The following is an 18273-nucleotide window of genomic DNA, read 5'->3' as shown; positions in this document are numbered from 1 at the left end:
AGTTATGTATTTAAGTATATATGTTTGTATGTCTACCCGTTGTTCAGCACTCATAGAACAATCTTTGCTTAGTTTGGGGCTGGGTCAATTGGTGTAATTTGTGAGAAGATATTATTATTATTATTTCATTCATTGTATATATCATTATCTTCAAATATCAGTTCAATTATTTGATGATCAATATTATTTTCCAGTGATTACTTATAAATAATTTTTAGGAAGCCATTTCTATATTGTTTGGTGGTTCAGTTTTAGTGACACTTCTATTATTTTGGAACCCAATTTAATTATTTTATGATCAATATTATTTCCGAGTACGAGTAAAATGTAAATAATATTTAGGTAACCGTTTTATTATTATTTGGTGATTCAATTTAGGTGACAGATCTACTATTTTAGGAACAAATATTATTTATTAGGTCGCGGAAAACGCATTTATTAGGTGATCAATAAAAGCATGCCGTATAATAATACTATTGGGTAATTCATACTAACCGGGGCGGTACGGTAGCGTGTGCGCATGATTCACTGGGAACTCCGCAACTAGAGTGACCTAAAAACAAAAAACGGTTCAATGATAAGAATTATTATCTATAAAGTAGGTACCACATAAAATAATAGTTATCTGTCAACAAAACCTAAACTTTGCCCCTAAACTTTTCCCTTTGTCCTCGTACCAAATATGTACGACTATAAAAGGTCATTTCAGTACTGACTTTAATGTTTTCAAATAAAAATACGAAACTTAATAAAAAATGCAATATTCCTGTTATTTAAAAAAAATTGATGGCGGTGACGTTGATAAAACCCCAATTTCGAAATACTGAATATTTTTTAGATCTAACAAATAAAAACTAAACTTACCGCAATTGAAAAAAATACTGACGAAAACATTTTCAAATTACATAAATATTCTCAGTGCTATGTTCCAAATAATTTGATATACTGATACGTAGCAAAACATAATGGGGTATTTATATGGGCTCTAAAACAACGAATGATTAATCACCATAAACATAACCTTATACGGCATTTCAACATGACGTACTATGATAACGGTAAGTACAAAATATTTATTAAGTGTCCTGAAAACATGTGAAATAATACCTACAGAAAATTGTGCAACATTTTACTGTATCAATCTGCGTAAATTACTCTTCAAAAGTTTTAAAATTTGCTTTTAAAGTATCCCAGCCTATATACGTCCACTGCTGAGCACAGGCCTCCTCTCAGAACAAGAGGGCTTGGGCCATAGTTCCACGCGGGCCCAGTGCAGATTGGGAACTTCACAACGCACCATTGAATTGCTTCGCAGGTTTTGTGCAGGTTTCCTCACGATGTTTTCCTTCACCGCATAGCTCGTGGTAAATTTCAAATGTGTTCCGCACATGAATTTCGAAAACTCAGAGGTGTGAACCCACCACCCTCTGCTTGAGAGGCGATAGGTCAAACCACTAGGCCACCACGGCTCGAAAAAAACCTAATTACGGTCAAGTAAATTAACAATTGTTTTTTAAACATAAAATTATAGACAAACTAGCTTTGCCCTCGGGAACCGTGTATTTCTCCGGGATAAAAAGTAGCCTATATCTATCATTCTCTGGCCCATAAACTATCTCTATGCCAAAAATCACGTCGATCCGTCGCTCCGTGTCGACGTGAAAGACGGACAAACATACAAACATAAAAACACACAAACACACACACTTTTATTACAATTTATTCACATTCATAATTAATATTAGTATGGATTCATATAATAAAGAGCTACAGATCAAAAACAAAGGGTTATCGTAACGTATTTCATCATCGGGATATTCCGAAATAACACAAAACACTGTGTAAATATTTGACGTAATATTAAAGATGAACAATACTTATTTACAGTTAACGTTATATTTTGGATTGCGTGTTATTTTTATTTGGATATACCTGCCTATATGTATGGATTGTCCCTGTAAGTACTAAATCAATTCTAAAACTCGTTTTCCATGTAGAGAGCTACACCATTCTTGAAGAGATAGAATACTTTATGCCCCGGAAAAAAAAAAAAATTACTGCAAGTTTTGCTAAATAGTACCTAGTCCCGCTTTGAGGCCCTTTTCGCTAGTGCAGTGGTGGCATATACTTACCTACTTAATCGTATTAGAGAAAAGATCTCATTGCAAAATTGCGTGACGACGATCTAAGTACAAGGTGTATTAATTTATTGCACCTAGTGATTTGTGGTGTGCAAGAAAGAATATTTGTATTGTATTATTCTATGTATATTTCAGAACTAAATTATTGTTATTATTATTTTAAAATTTATGACGGTGGAAGCATTCTACACTTCCACTGAACGTAGATATAGTTTAGATATAGTTAGTGTTTAGTATTGTAACTAAGGGACCCCATACATCCCTGTATTTCTTTTATTATTATTTTTTGTATTTTTTTTCTTTAATTGTATAATATAGTTTTTAAGTATTTTATTTGTAATTATATTTTTATGAAAAAATGACTTTCTGCCAAGTTTCTTGCGGCGCATTCTTCTTGGCAATGATGGTCTTTCCGAAAGCGCTGGTAGTTTAAAAAAATGACGTGTAAAAGTGCCCATTGCGGCCTATTTACTGAATAAATCATTTGAATTTGAATATTGTATTGTATTGTGTTGTGTTGTGTCTCAAAATTTTCCCATTTTTTTTCAACAAAAGGTAAGCAAAAGATTTTTCAACGAAATTATTAAATCCAACATAAAAATAAAATAAAATGAAATCACGGGACACTTATGACATCGATTTACGTGAATCAACATAAAGTCATGCCTTGGATGCGGTACTCCTTAAACTTTTTTCAATCCTAGTTTTAAATAGATAACAGAAAACATGACAAGCCAAACTAAAAACTCTCCTGTATGAATATTGGGGAGAAACTCAAGTGACGTATACTATACCTAACCTAATTGATTTACAATATTTTAAATGAAAAGTATTTATATATCAAAAGTATTTAAATACATATCTTTATTTTTAAAACAATAGGCCAAACTATTTAAAAAAAATCATTTTTGTTTAAGATTGGTTTTTTGGAATATTTTTCACGTGAATCAACATAAAGTCATGCCTTGGATGCGGTACTCCTTAAACTTTTTTCAATCCTAGTTTTAAATAGATACCAGAAAAGATTGACAAGCCAAACTAACCCAACTCTCCGTATGAATATTGGGGATCTTGTTTAGTGACGCTATGACTACCTACCTAACCTAATTACATTGCACCCATCTGTTTAATGGATGAAAAGTATTTTAAGTATATAAAAGTATGTTAAATATATATCGCGAGTGGGTTTGCTAAAAAAATCTTGGCCAAACTATAATTAAATAAAAAATACATTTTTGTTTAAGATTGGTTTTTTGGAATCTTTTTGTATTTTTTATTTCAATTCCAAATTTTTACTTTTACGGTCATCCCGTAAAACCTAAATTGAAAATACAAACTGAAATATAGATGCACAGAAAAACCAGAAAAATAAGACCATCACTGGGAATCGAACCCAGGTCCTCGGTATTCCGTACCGCGTGCTATACCGCTACACCACTGATGGTCAACAGTACAGACACGAATTTCCCCTATGCACCTCATATCTCAGCTTGTTTGTTTCTTATGTTAGCCACTTAAGCAGTGACGCTAGCGACATCTATACCGTAGCCCTCATCGAGAAACTTTTCTCGGCACTCCATTGGAACTAACCGCTCACCCGGACAAGAGATGTCGTTACTAAGCAATCAAATTAAGAATCTTCAGGTCAGTAAATCATGAATTTCAGGAATAAATTTTAATACCAATCGAAAGCGTTGTCTTTGGGTTGTCGGTTTTTCTCGTGGTATTACACGGGTTGGCAGGTTTAAATCAATACTAGTTTTTTTCACCACTTTGTATAATATTTTTTATTATAATGTTATATCGCATTTAGCGCTATTTCATTGCAAACATGATGATTTAGGGTTAGCTGTAAACAATCTGGTTGTAGTTTTTTTTACTTTGGCCAAGAATTTTTTAGGCAACCCAATCGCAGTAAAAAAATTTTTCATACTAAATTACTTAAATGTAAAATGCGTTTTATCCATTAATTAAACAGATGAGTGAAGGTCGTTATAAAACGGATCTTATACTATTAGCAAAAATATAACTTTTAACGTACTTAAAATCTTAGCCTTTACTTTTATTCTTAATTGTTTTTTGGAGATGTACGTACAATACTATATAGGCTTGCTTGCCCAACAAATTACTGCAATTGAAACTTCTTTGGATTTTCAGTTATTTTTATTCGTATATTTTTCATGTAGTGACTTTAATTTATGAATAATCGAGGGCTTCGTTTTAAAGAAAGGTAACAAGAATAACTCATGACTTAGACTTAACATTATTTATGTTTTATGTAAATAATTACTCGACGCTGGCGTAAGTAAATTAAAATAAATAAATAAATAAAATAAATTAAGGTAAATTTGGTAGCAAGATAATCTTCGTACTTTTTCTACAATCTTCTTAAATCTCGCGAAAATTATTTAAGTAATGCTATCACATGAGATAAAAAAAATTGAGTTATATCCATTTGGTCTAAGATCCGACCTTAAATAGATCTTCACCGGTGTGTTAATAGAATGACACGTATTTTATTATTTTATAATAAATTTAGTATATTAGAAATGGATTTGCTAAAAAAATCCTCGACATGCTATTTTTAATTACCTACATAAAAAAAGATTTTTTAGTTAATTTTTGTCTCGTCGTCGTTATAATATTAGTATAGATTTCAGTAAATACATGCACATTCTTATTGTAAATTTTTCATAAAATCTACTAAAATTCTAATGATTAGACAATTTTACTTGTATTTTTAATATTATTAATATTATGCTCCCTCAAATTATTCTCTGTTTAAAAGTTGGGGTAAATAATGCAAATAAGCAAATAATTGAACTTCTAACATTTTCACACGACTTTATTGATGTAGTCTTTGTATCATTATTCTCTTACAAAATTTACAGACTAGACAAAACACTGTCAATTTTTATCGATCAGTTTCGCCGAGCAGCTGGAAGCAATGCCACCCTTTGGACCCACTGACTCCAGGCTGCTGCCATCTAGTGACAAAACCATGAACTCCATCGGCACCTTTGTCTCATAGCAATCTACTCGGTGTTTTTTCAGAAGCCTCGCATTCAGGACATTGGAGCTCAGTGTCCTGCCAGGATTGCTGAAAAAAAATCATTAACGTTACAAGATTAACTTGGTAAAATTTTCAAGAGAAAATTCCAAAAGAACGTCAAGATCAAGATTGTACTAAACGGTGCAAAATAAGCGTTGAGGGTAGAATAGTTTCTAAAACTACCTATTTATACACCGAAATACCAAATTTTTAAGACGTTAGTTCCTTAATCCGTCATCTCCCAGGATAACAGGATCAAAGGAATTTGGGCACAAATTTGTGCCTCTGGGAGAGGACAGGTTAATATCAGATTTGACATTCATTATACAATAGCTGGTCGCTCATAGTAGAATTGTATTTGATTTCCCAGTGAGGCATAGATAGTTATTTAGGGCAAAACCAACCTGCATTCTTCGATCAGAACAATAATTTTAAACGTTTCTGTCTGCGCCACTAGCCGGATCCTGTCGTTGTCATCCTTTATCAAATACACCAGATCCATCTAAAAAATAAATAAAAAACATACATTTATACATTTCATAACTAGCTGTTGCCCGCGGCGCTGTCCACGTAGTATTCGTTTAACGCTATCCCGTGGGAACGTCTACGTTATCAAATCTTACTAAAGTGAATTACACTCTTCAAATAGTCCTACTCATTATCCCTATACAAATTTCCTTCGGCACTTCCTGTCACGTACAGTGAAATTGTGGAATCTACTTCCATCAGCAGTGTTTCCGGATAACTAGGCATGACGTCGGGGCTTAAAAGAAAAGGTCTTATATTTTCTAAAAAGGCCGGTAACGGACCAATAACTCCTTGAGTAGTTGATACTCATGGGCAGTGGTGATCATTTCCCATCAGATAACCCTCTTGCTCGTTTGCCTCTCATAATAATAAAGTTAAAAACTTGAGAAGTGCATACTAACGCTTCTTCTGGAATGACAAGAGCCTACGTCTTGTTCGCCACTTCTGTTCTCCATGCCTCCACTTCTTTCAATGACCATGGCCGTCTAAAACAAAAAATAACCTGTAGATCTCCAAATCGTCTATGGATCGTAAAACACACAAGAATTTGCATTTGCTCAAAAAGCACACCTTCATCTTAACTTACACTCCCAAAACATATACTAGCTCAATTGGTAGGTACTTTGTCAAATTTTAATATATACCCAGCGGCACAAAATTTGGCCCACGCTTCATACAAAATTACCGGTTCTGCATACATTTGAGGGCCAGATTTTTTGCCGCTATTTAGTACTGTTTCAAAATGTACCTACAATACATTTTTCTCAAAAGACACCAAAATAGAAAAAAAACGTGGGGTTTTGAGGTCATAAAGAAATACTAAAAGGTAAGTTAATTTAATAATAAAAAATCAAGTAAAACAGTTACCTAAACTTTGATCTGTTTTGTTTTAAGAAAATCTACAGAAGTTAGCGCTATAGTTTTAGAAAGAGCAACTAACAGTACATGATTATTTTTCAAGACGTAAATTATTAAAAACTGAATGTGACATTGGTTCTTACCTCATGCTTAGTGTTCAAAAGTTCTTCAAAAAATTTTTCTGGATAGTTGTCAGGTTTTTTTGTACAATACGTCTTCCCTTCGCACTCTACCGGCCATTTGGTTATCTCTACAAAAGCAAGAAAATAAGAATTAGAATATAATTTCAATCTATACATTGCAGAGCAACTAATTAACAATCAAAACCAAAAAATGACAGTCGACGGCAAAGTTCCCAGAGGACAGGCAGCGTTTCCGCGTTGAATATATTTTCCTATATAATCTGGAGGGTGTCTTTCGATGTCTTTTGGTAAAAATTCTTAACTTCCTCCCTCCCCCTCTACACATCCTACTATAATAATTATAAAAGCGATTGTTTGAGAAAGTACAACTTTGTGTATGTTACTTCTTCACGATAAAACAGCTTGACGGATACGAATGAAATTTGGTATGTAGAGTTAGAGATCTGTAATAACATAAGACTACTTTTTATCCCGAGATTCCAACGAAATAGGGATAAAATCTCGAAATCTCAACCGCTAGTTTTAGATAGATTCATGACGCACAGTTTTAAGTGAAGCGTCAATGAAGACTACGATATTCTTTTTGGGAGTTACCTTGGGAATTTGGTGAAATCGCGGAATTTCGATTCAACTGCTGGATTTAATGGTTTAGTGTGCAGCCGTAGGTAAGCACTAGTGGCACATAATACTACTGAATTAAAAAACCATTACTATTATAAAACTACCTATGTGGTAACGTAACGTAAGTATCCGCATACTACTTTTTTCTCTGACAGTACTCTTTTTGTTTTTAGTGCAATTTAAGAATTTTAATTTAATTAACTTTCAGAAGGACTGCTGTCCCCTCTGCCTCCCCTTGCGTATTCCCGTGCTTGGTGATTAGATCTTGGTAAAAATCAGGATATTTACCTGGCGGAGAAGGCATTGCATGATTCACTGGTACACCCACGAGGAAGATTGTCTGTAAAATAATGTAGAGTTATTTATTGTGCTTGTTATTATGAATTTAATGTAACAAACAACTGAAAAATAATTATTATATTGTGTTATTTTAAAGGATATCTTAAAAGGAAAAAAAACGGAACACAAATCAGTACAAAAATTTGTACGGAACCCTCGGTGTGTGGGTCTGATTCGCATTTGACCGGTTTTTTAATATTAATATATTAAAATATTGCTTAAAAAAATGTCATTAACAAAAATGATAATTCGAGGTAGAACACTAAAATAGAGTTAAAAGCTGTGTAGGTATTTACAATATTTTAGATACATTCCAGTGATCATTTTAGTCCACAATTGGGTAAATATATAAAAAGACAATGTTATCATCACGTAGCGTCGGCAAGTTTTTTTTCTCAAACTTATATTAAAGTTAACTTACTGCAATCCCGAAAGCCAATACCGAATACATTTCTAAGCTTTTATTATTCTATTTTTATTTCCAAACTATTTTAAATTAGTGTTTATTAATTACACGTCTCTTTACAAGCAAGAAACTGGCTTGACTATTAATGCATAATATACCGTATTATTTATATAACATAAATAAATGTAGTAAAAAAGTAAGCCAAGTACGTAAAATTTGTGATTTCACTGCGTCAGAGCCTGAACTTGTTTAAGTTGCCTTCCGCACAAAATTACGAGATTCGATCAACCACAGCTAATGTGACCTGTCAGGGTGACATAAAAAATATAGGAACACAGTAGGTACTACAGTAATTACGAAGGACTTCGTCAATTCAGTATTTTGGGGTCTTCGGTCACTTTGAACAGTCCACGTCTATTGTTTCTAAACATAACTCATGTCTAGTTGTGAACAAGAAAATAAACAAAACGATAAAAAAAACAATTCTTAATCGATTTTTGTTTTGTACTGTTAGGACAAGGTTTGTTCAAAGTGTGTATGTATTAAGTTAATTTGCATGAAAAAACTGTTTGATTTTTGAAATTTAGTACTATGTTTTGATTGGGTCCAGATGTAATCTATCTTGGCTTATTGGATCTTTTATGAACGGATTACAAATAAAGCTCGACTTAACAAAATACACTACCGAGTCTCCTAGCCGCAAAAACTCCCTTTTCCTCTTACGCCACGCACTAGTGATAACAAAAATCTGTTTCAGGAAAATCCTTTTAACGTCATAGAATGCATTTTGAAATGTTTTATGTAATATTAGGTATCATATAAAATTACATAACAGTTTTTAGGCTTCCGGAGCCAAAATGGCAAAAACGGAATCCTTATAAATTCGCCATGTCTGTCTGTCTGTCTGTCCGTCCGGGGCTTTGCTCAGGGACTATCAATGCTAGAAAGCTGTAATAGTGCACGAATATATATGTAAACTATGCCGACAAAATGGTACAATCAAAAATTAAAAAAAAATGTTTTAGGCTAGGTACCTCCCATAGACGTAAAGTGGGGTGTTTTTTTTCTCATCCAACCCTATAGTATGGGGTATTGTTGGATAAGTCTTTTAAAACTATTAGGAGTTTGCTAAACCGATTTTTCGATTCAGTGATTTGTTTGCGAAATATTTAACTTTAAAGTGCAAATTTTCTTTAAAATCGAGATGCCCCCCCCCCCTCTAAAATCTAAAGCGGTGGGTGGAAACATTTGAAAAAATTCAGGATGGTAGTAAGTATATCAAACTTTCAAGGAAAACTATAACGGCTAAGTTTGCTTGAGAATTATTAGTAGTTAATAAGTAGGTAAATAGCAGCCTAAGGTATAAAATATACCTAAACTTGGAAGATTCCGTATAAAATACGAAATCCTTAGAAAAATATTACTGAATTTCTTCGTAATGGCTACGGAACGCTATTTTGCGCGACACGCTCTTGTCCGGTCTTTTTTCCTATAATTAAAGAAGTTGACGATACCTATCAATTAGTTGGTAATACTAGTATAGTATCATCATCATCATCATCATAGTTGCTTCGGTTAGAGCAGGGATGCACAAACCGCGGCCCGCCAGCGACCTAATAGAAATTGCAAAATTATGATAGTTTCAGTGGTTATTTGATGCTGTTATTTGCTTTAAAACCTGTCCGAGTGGTCCCTGGTCCGGATAAGTCTGAGCATCCCTGGGTTAGAGGCTACCCACATCCACCGTGAATTCGGCTTTAACCAGCAGGGCCACTACGAAACTCGAAACTCGAAGTTCGTATCGTACCGTCCCTCTCGCTCTCGTATTAAGTAGTATAAGTGTCAGAGGGACCGCACGACCCGAATGCGCGGCATGATGATATTGTAACGGATAACTCACGTCTTAAACCGAGTTTAGCTCGACATGTTTCGGGCTATTTCGTAGCCCTTCTTAGGAGCACGCGACTCGGCAGCTGCCGCAACACGCACACTACGTACTACGTGTGTGCGTGCGTGTGTGCGTAGTACTACGTGGGAACTAGTGTGCGTGTTGCGGCAGCCGCCGAGTCGCGTGCTCCAGAGAAGAAGGGCTACGAAATAGCCCGAAACATGTCATGCTTAACTCGGTTTAAGACGTGAGTGATCCGTTACAATATCATTTAATAAATCTAACATTTATTTTTTAAGGAAGTACTTTTTTTGTTTACAACAATTGCTCGAAGTGACGCTCTTGTTGTGCGGTATAATTACGAGCCCTCTTCAATGTCTCTAAATGATTTTTTATAAAAAAAATCAATGATAATTATGGATACCTAAGTGGATAAAATAAATAAAACAAAATAAAAATAAATCATTGTGATAAAGGTGATTCTCGCATAGATTTTGCATGTATAGAGATCTCCAGGCTGACATAGTCATAATATCTGGTGTACTATGTTTTTGGTGTACCTACCGTGCCGTTATAGTTTTACTCGTTAATTTGATATATTTCCTCCCGTCATTATTTTTTACAACATTATCAAACCAACAGTTTAACTTTTAGAGGGGGTGGGGGGAGGTTCAATGATATGGACCGCCGTAAAGCGCCCTGGTTCTCATAAATTACTCATTGTAGTCATTATTACTCAAAAAGTAAGTATTATTTTGCTTTAGACCATTATTAATATCATTTGAGAGTTTTAAAAATTATCCTAATTTAATTTTTGGTGATATTTACAAATATAAAAGGTTTCTAATGTGGCTGAAATAAATTATGTCACATAACTGCGTCATTGAAATTACATGTAATAAAGGGATATATTTTCCGCATACGTCAAGAACACGAGTTTGAGGAATTAAATGGACACAATTGACAAGGATGCACGCAACGATTTGCATAGCCAAAATAATTACTAATAGGTATAATACCATACCTAATCTATGTCTGTTTCTGATTTTTTTCTTTACGCTTAAACCGCGGAACCGATTTTGATGAGATTTTGTACGGAGATTTCTTTGGGAACAAAGAAAGGACATACGATTTTATTCCGGATCCGGATTTATCCCGGAAAATTTTCAAAGACTGTTACATATTTTTTAGTTGTGTTTATTCATTTATTCAATATAATTTTACATCATAATTTAGATGAAGGTGAAGTTATTAAAATTTATATTGAAGTCTTTAAAGGTAAAGTAAATAACGGTTTTCTAATTATTCATCGAAAATATTTTCCCAAATTATTCATTTCTCGACTGTTTCATAATAGACGAACAATTTTTTTCTGAAACTGTACAGTCACCAGCACCAATATCTGACACGACAAGCGTGCATAAATATCTGATACGACTCTATTTCTAGAGCCGGAAGGACGTGTCAGATATTTTTGCACGCTCCGCTGTGGCAGATATTAATGCTGGTGACTGTACAGTTTCAGAAAAAAATTGTTCGTCTATTATGAAACAGTCGAGAAATGAATAATTTGGGAAAATATTTTCGGCCAAAAGCAAGGATCCCACAAATAAGATTAAATGTAGGTACAAAAAATAAAACACCAGGAATGTCAAGATATGAAATGAAAACAATAATTAAAATAAGATTGATTTTTTAACCCGCGACACAAAAAAAGGTGTGTTATAAGTTTGACCGCTATGTGTGTCTGTCTGCGACACCGTAGCTCTTAAACGGGTGGACCGATTTGAATGAGGGTTTTTTTTAATGTGAAATCAGGTTTTCTAGCAATGTTTCATTAAAATCGGTTTAGCTGTTTTTGAGATATTGAACTGAAGTGACAAAGTCGGGGGTTTATTATCACAACAAAAGTACATTAAATATTTATCAATAGGTAGTTAGCTAATACAGTGATAACAAATTGGTACACGGGGTTTGCTGGTCTGCTGGATTCAAGCTATTGAAAGTAATAACCACAGTCTATAAACAACTGGAACTGGCTATACACACAAAATCTAATTAAAAAGTGACTCCATAAATAAAAACTAAAAAGAAAAACATATCTAGAAGTCTGGAACTCAGTTAAGTATCTTTACAACTAATTGAGTAACTTCAATATAGTGGAGACTCTTTCAAAATTTTATGCAGTCGGGTTTTTTTTTTTTTTTTTTTTATTATTTCATACTTTTTTGATGTTCGTATGAAAACTTTAGCTTAAAAGAGTTTTAATTTTAACAAATATATGACGTGTTGATGAGGAAATTCATATATAAATATGCGTAAGCTGGACAGATTATTAGTATAACTTATAGCTTTATAAACTACAGACGTACAGTTAGCATATGAAACTAATTTAAAATAATTTTATTCAGATTAACTCTAAAACATTTCTCAAAATGTCTTCTGCTTTAGTTTTTGCGGTCGCGGTAAGTTTCAATTTTATAAAAAAATATATTTTTAATTCAACTTGTAAATATTGTTGTGATAAAAAAAGTTTAATGGTGGCCTATTTTTGTAGAAGCAAGAATTGATCGAGTGTACTTGCACCGTCAATACATTTACAATAAAAATAATAATGTACGAAATTCAATAGTAACGCTAGTAGCACATTTCGGACTAAAATGTATGCGATTGCGTACACTTGCGAGTACTACTGATTGATTACGTATACTCCACATAAGATTTGATTATCATACTTAAGATCTGACTTTAAGATTTTATTTTAGTTTGGGACTAGGTCAATTATTGGTGTCAAGTGTCCCATGATATTTATTTATTTATTATTTATATCGAACCGATATTGTAATATAATAAAAGCTTGTGCAAATAACGATTGAATTTTGTACCTTAGTTAAGTACAGTCTTACAAACTGAATCATGTGCCAGGGTGGAACTTATGTGGGAAATCTTAGTGAAATTGATTAAAAAGGTCACTTTGTTCGACTGTACATACCTAAGATTTTTGATATTATAAAAAAAATGATTATTTTGTTACATTATATTACAGATGATGTTCTTCTCGGGTTTACCAGTGAATCACGCAATGCCTGCTCCTCCAGGTAATTAATTATAATAAATTTTGATTTTTTATTGGTTATTGGCTGTTATAAAAGCTATTTTTGGCACCATTGCGTTATCTTTAAAGTTTTCTATGATAAAAACATCCTATGACTTATGACCTTCTTAGGATCTAAAACTATCTCCATTCCAAATTCCATTACGATCGATTGACTTTACTTTTTATTTAGCTTGAAAACGTAAGACACAAACAAATATACTTACATTCACATTTATAGTGTAACTTAGGAAATGAGATCAATGTATCTCTTTGACGAAGCAGTTTACTCGCCATTGTTATCGGTTATAATAATTATCAAATCAATTTAAGTTGTAAATAGATATCGTCACTACTTTAAAAAAAGTCGTACCTCAAAATGGTAATTTTCTGAGAGAACTTTAATGAACATTATGTAAAGGTTCAATTTTATTGACATATTGATGTTAGATACGAGATTTGTCAAAGCAGTGACGATATTTTTGAAGTTTACACATGTTAGAGGTACAATAGGACATTAATGTAAATAAAGTTAAGTATATCCACACAAAGAGACGAGGAGGAAGGGGTCAGTCTTGTGTAAAATCCGTGAACATAATCAGCCATCATCTTGTAGGTACCCACTTACATATTTCAATTATTGTTTTCCTGTTTTTCACAGAGATAACCGAATGGCCAGCGGAATGTGAAGGGAGGACGTATTGCGCGACGATGCCGGCTAATTATCCTACAGAACTTTTTGAGGCACTATTGGAGGGTGTGGTAAGACATCAATTCTTTTTTTTGTGTTGCTCGCTTTGACCTAAATGTCAATCTCATGCCTGTAAAAATACTTTTCGAAAGTGGTGTAAATCTATATGTATAAATAAACTTAACGCTCAAATAAAAGTTCTAACTGGTTGTGAAAATCAACTATTTAGATAGTGATGTTTTGCTAGTCCGCTCAAATTTCTAACTCAACATAGTTTTTCATAGATGTATTTCCCAAAATCGGTTCTCTGATTTCTCCGCCCTTCAATCTTTTTATATCAGATGAAATGTTACGTACGTACAGTTTGTTTTCGTTTTTATAAAGTTTAACATCACTTTTATCAACGATGAAATAGTCACAACTATCACTTTGTTAATTATGTGTCTTGTTTTGTAAACGTTTTATACTATTTTATGTTATCTTGTGACATAATTATAATCAACTTTGAAGCAGCAAATCATTCACATTTTATTTATTTCAGGTATTGGACATTGAACAAAATGCTGGATTGGAGAATCGAAGCAGTGATGCAAATGTAGAGGATGTAGCTTCTTGCCGACCGATCAAATCTGTAAGTACATTTATGATTTTGATATTAATATTATACTAGTTGTTGTTATCTTCGTCTTTGTCTCTCAAAATCAAGAAAAAAGTCTGTAAGGTTTTTGTCAGTTTTGTGACTTTTTTTTCATAGACTTTACCTATATATAGGTGGTTACGAAATGGACACATAAAAATTATGGAAAATCGGGCATTTTTTCTTCTTCGTACAATCAATAGAGTGCTCGTAATTCTGAGTAAGAATAACTCAGAATTACCTAATTCTGAAAAAAAAAGATAAAGCATAATTTAAAGTAAAAATGCCCAAATGTTGTGTTTATTCCAATTCAAATATCTTTATTTCGGAATAGAAATATATACATAAAAACATTAGTAAGTGTTTAGGAGCTATGTCCGGTAAGGATGAGGTTTATGAATAGAAAGACATCGGAAGAGAATGCATTCAAGCAAAACTTTGTTTTATTTCAGATGAAACATCTGTACTTGATAAAGGATAATAACGAAAATATCCGTATGGTTGCTCAAACCAAAACATTCCAAATTAAAGTCCAGGTTGAGGAATGCAGGTGAGCCTTTGTTTACTATTATACCTATTAAGGATTCATAATATTCAGATTCCTATTAGATATTTATAAATGAAGTGGCCTGATAAGACCATTTCAATAAGTTTAATGTACTTGTAGCTTAAAAAAATAGTTTGTGTTAAATGCCTGTGATGTACCTAAATCATTAAACAAAATTGTAAATCTGTTTAAAAAATATATATACCTCGTTGAGATTGTTGCTTTGCTTGAGATTCTTCTCGACAGAGGTTAATCCGACCCGCTGGTAGTTTTTTTTTTGACATCCATAATACTTGTTATACTAAATTAAATAAAGATATTTTGACTGACATTTGTAAAAAGTACATGATAGTTAAATGACTTGTTTAACCAAGTCAACGACAAAAAATATGTAAAAGTGTAACCAGCAAATAATTTATTCATATTTCAGGCATCCTGGTAGAACTTTATTTACTGAAAACTTGAACGCCAGACTTCTGAGAAAAAACCGAGTGGATTGTTTTGAAACGAAAGTGCCAATGCAGTTCCTAGTTCTCTCACTAGATGGCACCATGCTGGAGTCCGTGGCACCAAAGGACGGTATTCCGACTAGCTGTGCTGGTAAACTAATGACGGGCAAAGCCTAGTAATTGACAATGATTAAGATACTAGTGTAGCGCAACAGTGAACATACACACAGGGGTCTTTATCGGCTCGCATACTTATTGGAAGTTCGAATGTAATATTTTGTCAGAATAATCGTTTGACATAAATCTCTTTTTTCTCTGAATCCAATAATTGTTCACAATTGTTATAAAACAAACCTAACCTAACCTATAGTTTTCTATAAGATGACCATTTAAAAAATTAAGAAAAATGTAAGGTTTCAGGGGAAAAAAAGTAAGAAAAACGATGATTTGAACTAAAATTACGGTAAGTATGTCTAGCGAAAAGTATGCGATTTTTGGCGCTCCCCGATATAATAATAATAATAAAACCTTTATTCACTTTACATCATATTTGACAAATCTAATAGGATAAGCAAACACAGTATAAATGAAAATAATACACATACCTGAACTAGGATAAAATAAAATCCTGTGTTTCATATCAATATGCCTATATTGAAATGTTGAAAACTGTCTAGGGATAAAAAAATATCCCTAGGTACTTTTGATGGGTGTATTTATATTTAATAAACCACTACTAGAAAAGCGCTGGCGCAAATTTATTCAAGCTTTCCAAATGCCCCCAATTAGGAGCAAAATTAGGGTAGACCAAAGAATTTTATTCTTACTTAAACATGTAATTAATGTGGAGTTTAGTGTTTGTTTATATTTATAATTCTAAATGATTTTGTTAATCTGTCATGGAGAGGCGGCGTTGATTTTCATTACGAATGTTTGCGTTATAGTAGATAAATAGAACAATTTAATTTAACTAGAACAATTTTTGTACTTTTATCAGTTTACGGTGGGTTAAAAATGTTATGTAATATAAAAAAAGATGAACTAACTTTTGTTTGTATTTTAATTTCTATTAAGTTTAGGAGTCATTAGTCAAGTATTGTAAATCAAATAAGTGCATTTTCTACATTTATTCTACTGTCGTGTTACCAATATAAAAGTGTATGCAATCAGAAAGCATTTATTTATTTAAAATTTTGCATCATTGTTTGATAAATATTAATGATTAATGCAAAGAGTGATCCAAAAACTGTATACTTAGTAATAAATAAAAAATCTAGTCTGAATAAAATTATATTTTTTACTTTTTTGTTTTAATTAAAACCGTAACTTTTTTACACAAGTAATATTTGCCTCGACGTTTTTGCCTTGGTCACGAGTAGACTCCCAAGGCAACTGTAACGTTGCCGAAACGTCGAGGTAAATATTACTTGTGTAAAAATAGCTTGATAAGTCCCGTATTTGGTATTTTGACTATGAGTGAGAATCACGAAAGTTTAAAACGTTATAAAACCGTAACGTCCGAGGTAGTATTGGTCATGGCCTCAGCAATTGTCATTTTTAATTTTATGTCTTTAGCAATTGAAGTGACAGCAGTGTCAACTTAAAAAAATCCTATACGGTGTTCCACTGCTGGACAAAGGCCTGCCCTTTCTCCTTCCACTCGTGTCTAGCTTCGATAAAACGTCGCCAGTCCGGCTGAAATCGCTCCAATCATCCCGCCATTTTCTTTTAGGTCTACCTCTGCTCCGGTGTGGTGCGGCGTCGCATGTCGCATGGAACCCAATCACTCCGGCAGACATATAATACCTATATATATATGTATATAGATGTAACAATATTATGAGTTTAGCATTTTAGTATATATATACTAAAATGCTGAACTCATAATATTGTTACATCTAATTATTATTTAGTCTAATATTCAATGTTCTAAAAATATGAGGTAGAAGCGGCCTGTTTTTTTTTATATTTTGTAGTTTATAAGTATTTTATTTGTAATTATTTATTTTGAAAAAAAAAAGACTTTCTGCCAAGTTTCATGTGGCGTATTCTTCTAGGCAATGATGATCTTTGCGAAAGCGCTGGTAGTTTAAAAAAAATGTCGTGTAAAAGATCCCATTGCGGCCTACAATACAATACGATAACTCTTTTTTGCACACCAACATAGTAAGCAGTACACAAAATACAGGTATATACATAGAGATTTTCTAAGGTAAGCAATAGGCGGCCTTATCGCTTCAGAGCGATCTCTTCCAGGCAATCTTTATAATGGACAAAAGTAAGGAATACATTTTAGCAGGTGGTGCAATTTACAGTAGATTAGAGCGATATCAAGAATACATAAAACTAACACATACAATACGAGTACACACACGTAGATAGATACCATAACAACATATAAATAAGCTAATTATAACATTCATACGCAAGATGACAGATAGTGCTCTCTAAGCATAGATTTAAAGATAGGCAATGACTTTGCCTACTTACTGAATAAATGATTTGATTTATACTATTGGGAAAAAAGCTTGCTTGCCTTAAAGTATTGCCTAGCTTTTAAAGTATTACGTCAATCTCTTTTTCAATAATCAATAAATCAATATTTTTTTTCTCAATTTTTAACTAAAATTTATTGAACTAAAATAATTTATCTTCTCACCCACGACCTTATGATAGCTAAGTTTAGAAGAAGATAAGGTCGCGGGTGAGCAAAGAAATTATTTTAGTTCTTTCATATGGATGTCCACAAAGTAACGCCTGATTCTATAAATTATCTAAAAAAAATATTGTTAAGAGCGTTTATACCTGCTGAGCTGGCAACGTTGCATTTTTGTTAGTTTTTCTCGATAATTCCATAAAAATTGAATGAAAATTAATAA

At 32.9% G+C, this 18273-nt stretch overlaps 3 protein-coding genes across 4 annotated transcripts in view; 1 reads left to right on the top strand and 2 right to left on the bottom strand.

Annotated features, from left to right (window-relative positions):
* Positions 1-947, bottom strand: part of LOC141427020 (uncharacterized) — a gene marked incomplete in the record, with an annotated part of 5522 nt that extends 4575 nt beyond the window's left edge. Inside the window, 2 exon segments of the mRNA XM_074086240.1 lie at positions 496-553; positions 865-947. Coding sequence (XP_073942341.1) covers positions 496-553; positions 865-894 — 88 coding nt within the window.
* Positions 1-16659, top strand: part of LOC141427021 (uncharacterized) — a 22768-nt gene extending 6109 nt beyond the window's left edge. The window contains exons 1-6 of one of the 2 annotated variants that reach the window (XM_074086242.1): positions 12335-12441; positions 13023-13074; positions 13732-13832; positions 14303-14392; positions 14851-14948; positions 15376-16659. In XM_074086242.1, coding sequence (XP_073942343.1) covers positions 12412-12441; positions 13023-13074; positions 13732-13832; positions 14303-14392; positions 14851-14948; positions 15376-15571 — 567 coding nt within the window. In that variant the 5' untranslated portion in view covers positions 12335-12411 and the 3' untranslated portion in view covers positions 15572-16659. Of the gene's footprint in view, positions 1-12334; positions 12442-13022; positions 13075-13731; positions 13833-14302; positions 14393-14850; positions 14949-15375 lie in introns of those variants that run through there. The other variant, XM_074086243.1, reaches the window with a different exon arrangement.
* On the bottom strand, positions 4960-8216 carry LOC141427019 (uncharacterized). Its single transcript, XM_074086239.1, has 6 exons — positions 8104-8216; positions 7632-7683; positions 6723-6829; positions 6123-6206; positions 5598-5695; positions 4960-5241 (listed from the first exon to the last, which is right to left on the bottom strand). The coding sequence occupies exons 1-6, from the start codon at positions 8131-8133 to the stop codon at positions 5049-5051; spliced, it is 564 nt and encodes a 187-aa protein (XP_073942340.1). The 5' UTR covers positions 8134-8216; the 3' UTR covers positions 4960-5048.
* Positions 16660-18273: the final 1614 nt, after the last annotated feature.

Source organism: Choristoneura fumiferana, chromosome 4, assembly GCF_025370935.1.
Source record: "Choristoneura fumiferana chromosome 4, NRCan_CFum_1, whole genome shotgun sequence".
NCBI lineage: Eukaryota > Metazoa > Arthropoda > Insecta > Lepidoptera > Tortricidae > Choristoneura > Choristoneura fumiferana.
The sequence above is the reverse complement of the archived record's forward strand: the minus strand, read 5'-3'. Positions and strand labels throughout refer to the sequence as shown.

Excerpts from the sequence above, each read along its gene's own strand:
- LOC141427019 (XM_074086239.1), bottom strand. The coding sequence starts at position 8,133 with ATGTATTCGGTATTGGCTTTCGGGATTGCA. Across the intron at positions 6,830-7,631 it reads TGCAATGCCTTCTCCGCCAG|AGATAACCAAATGGCCGGTA; the intron begins GTAAATATCCTG and ends TTGCTTTTGTAG. Across the intron at positions 5,696-6,122 it reads CTTGTCATTCCAGAAGAAGC|ATGGATCTGGTGTATTTGAT; the intron begins GTTAGTATGCAC and ends TTTATTTTTTAG.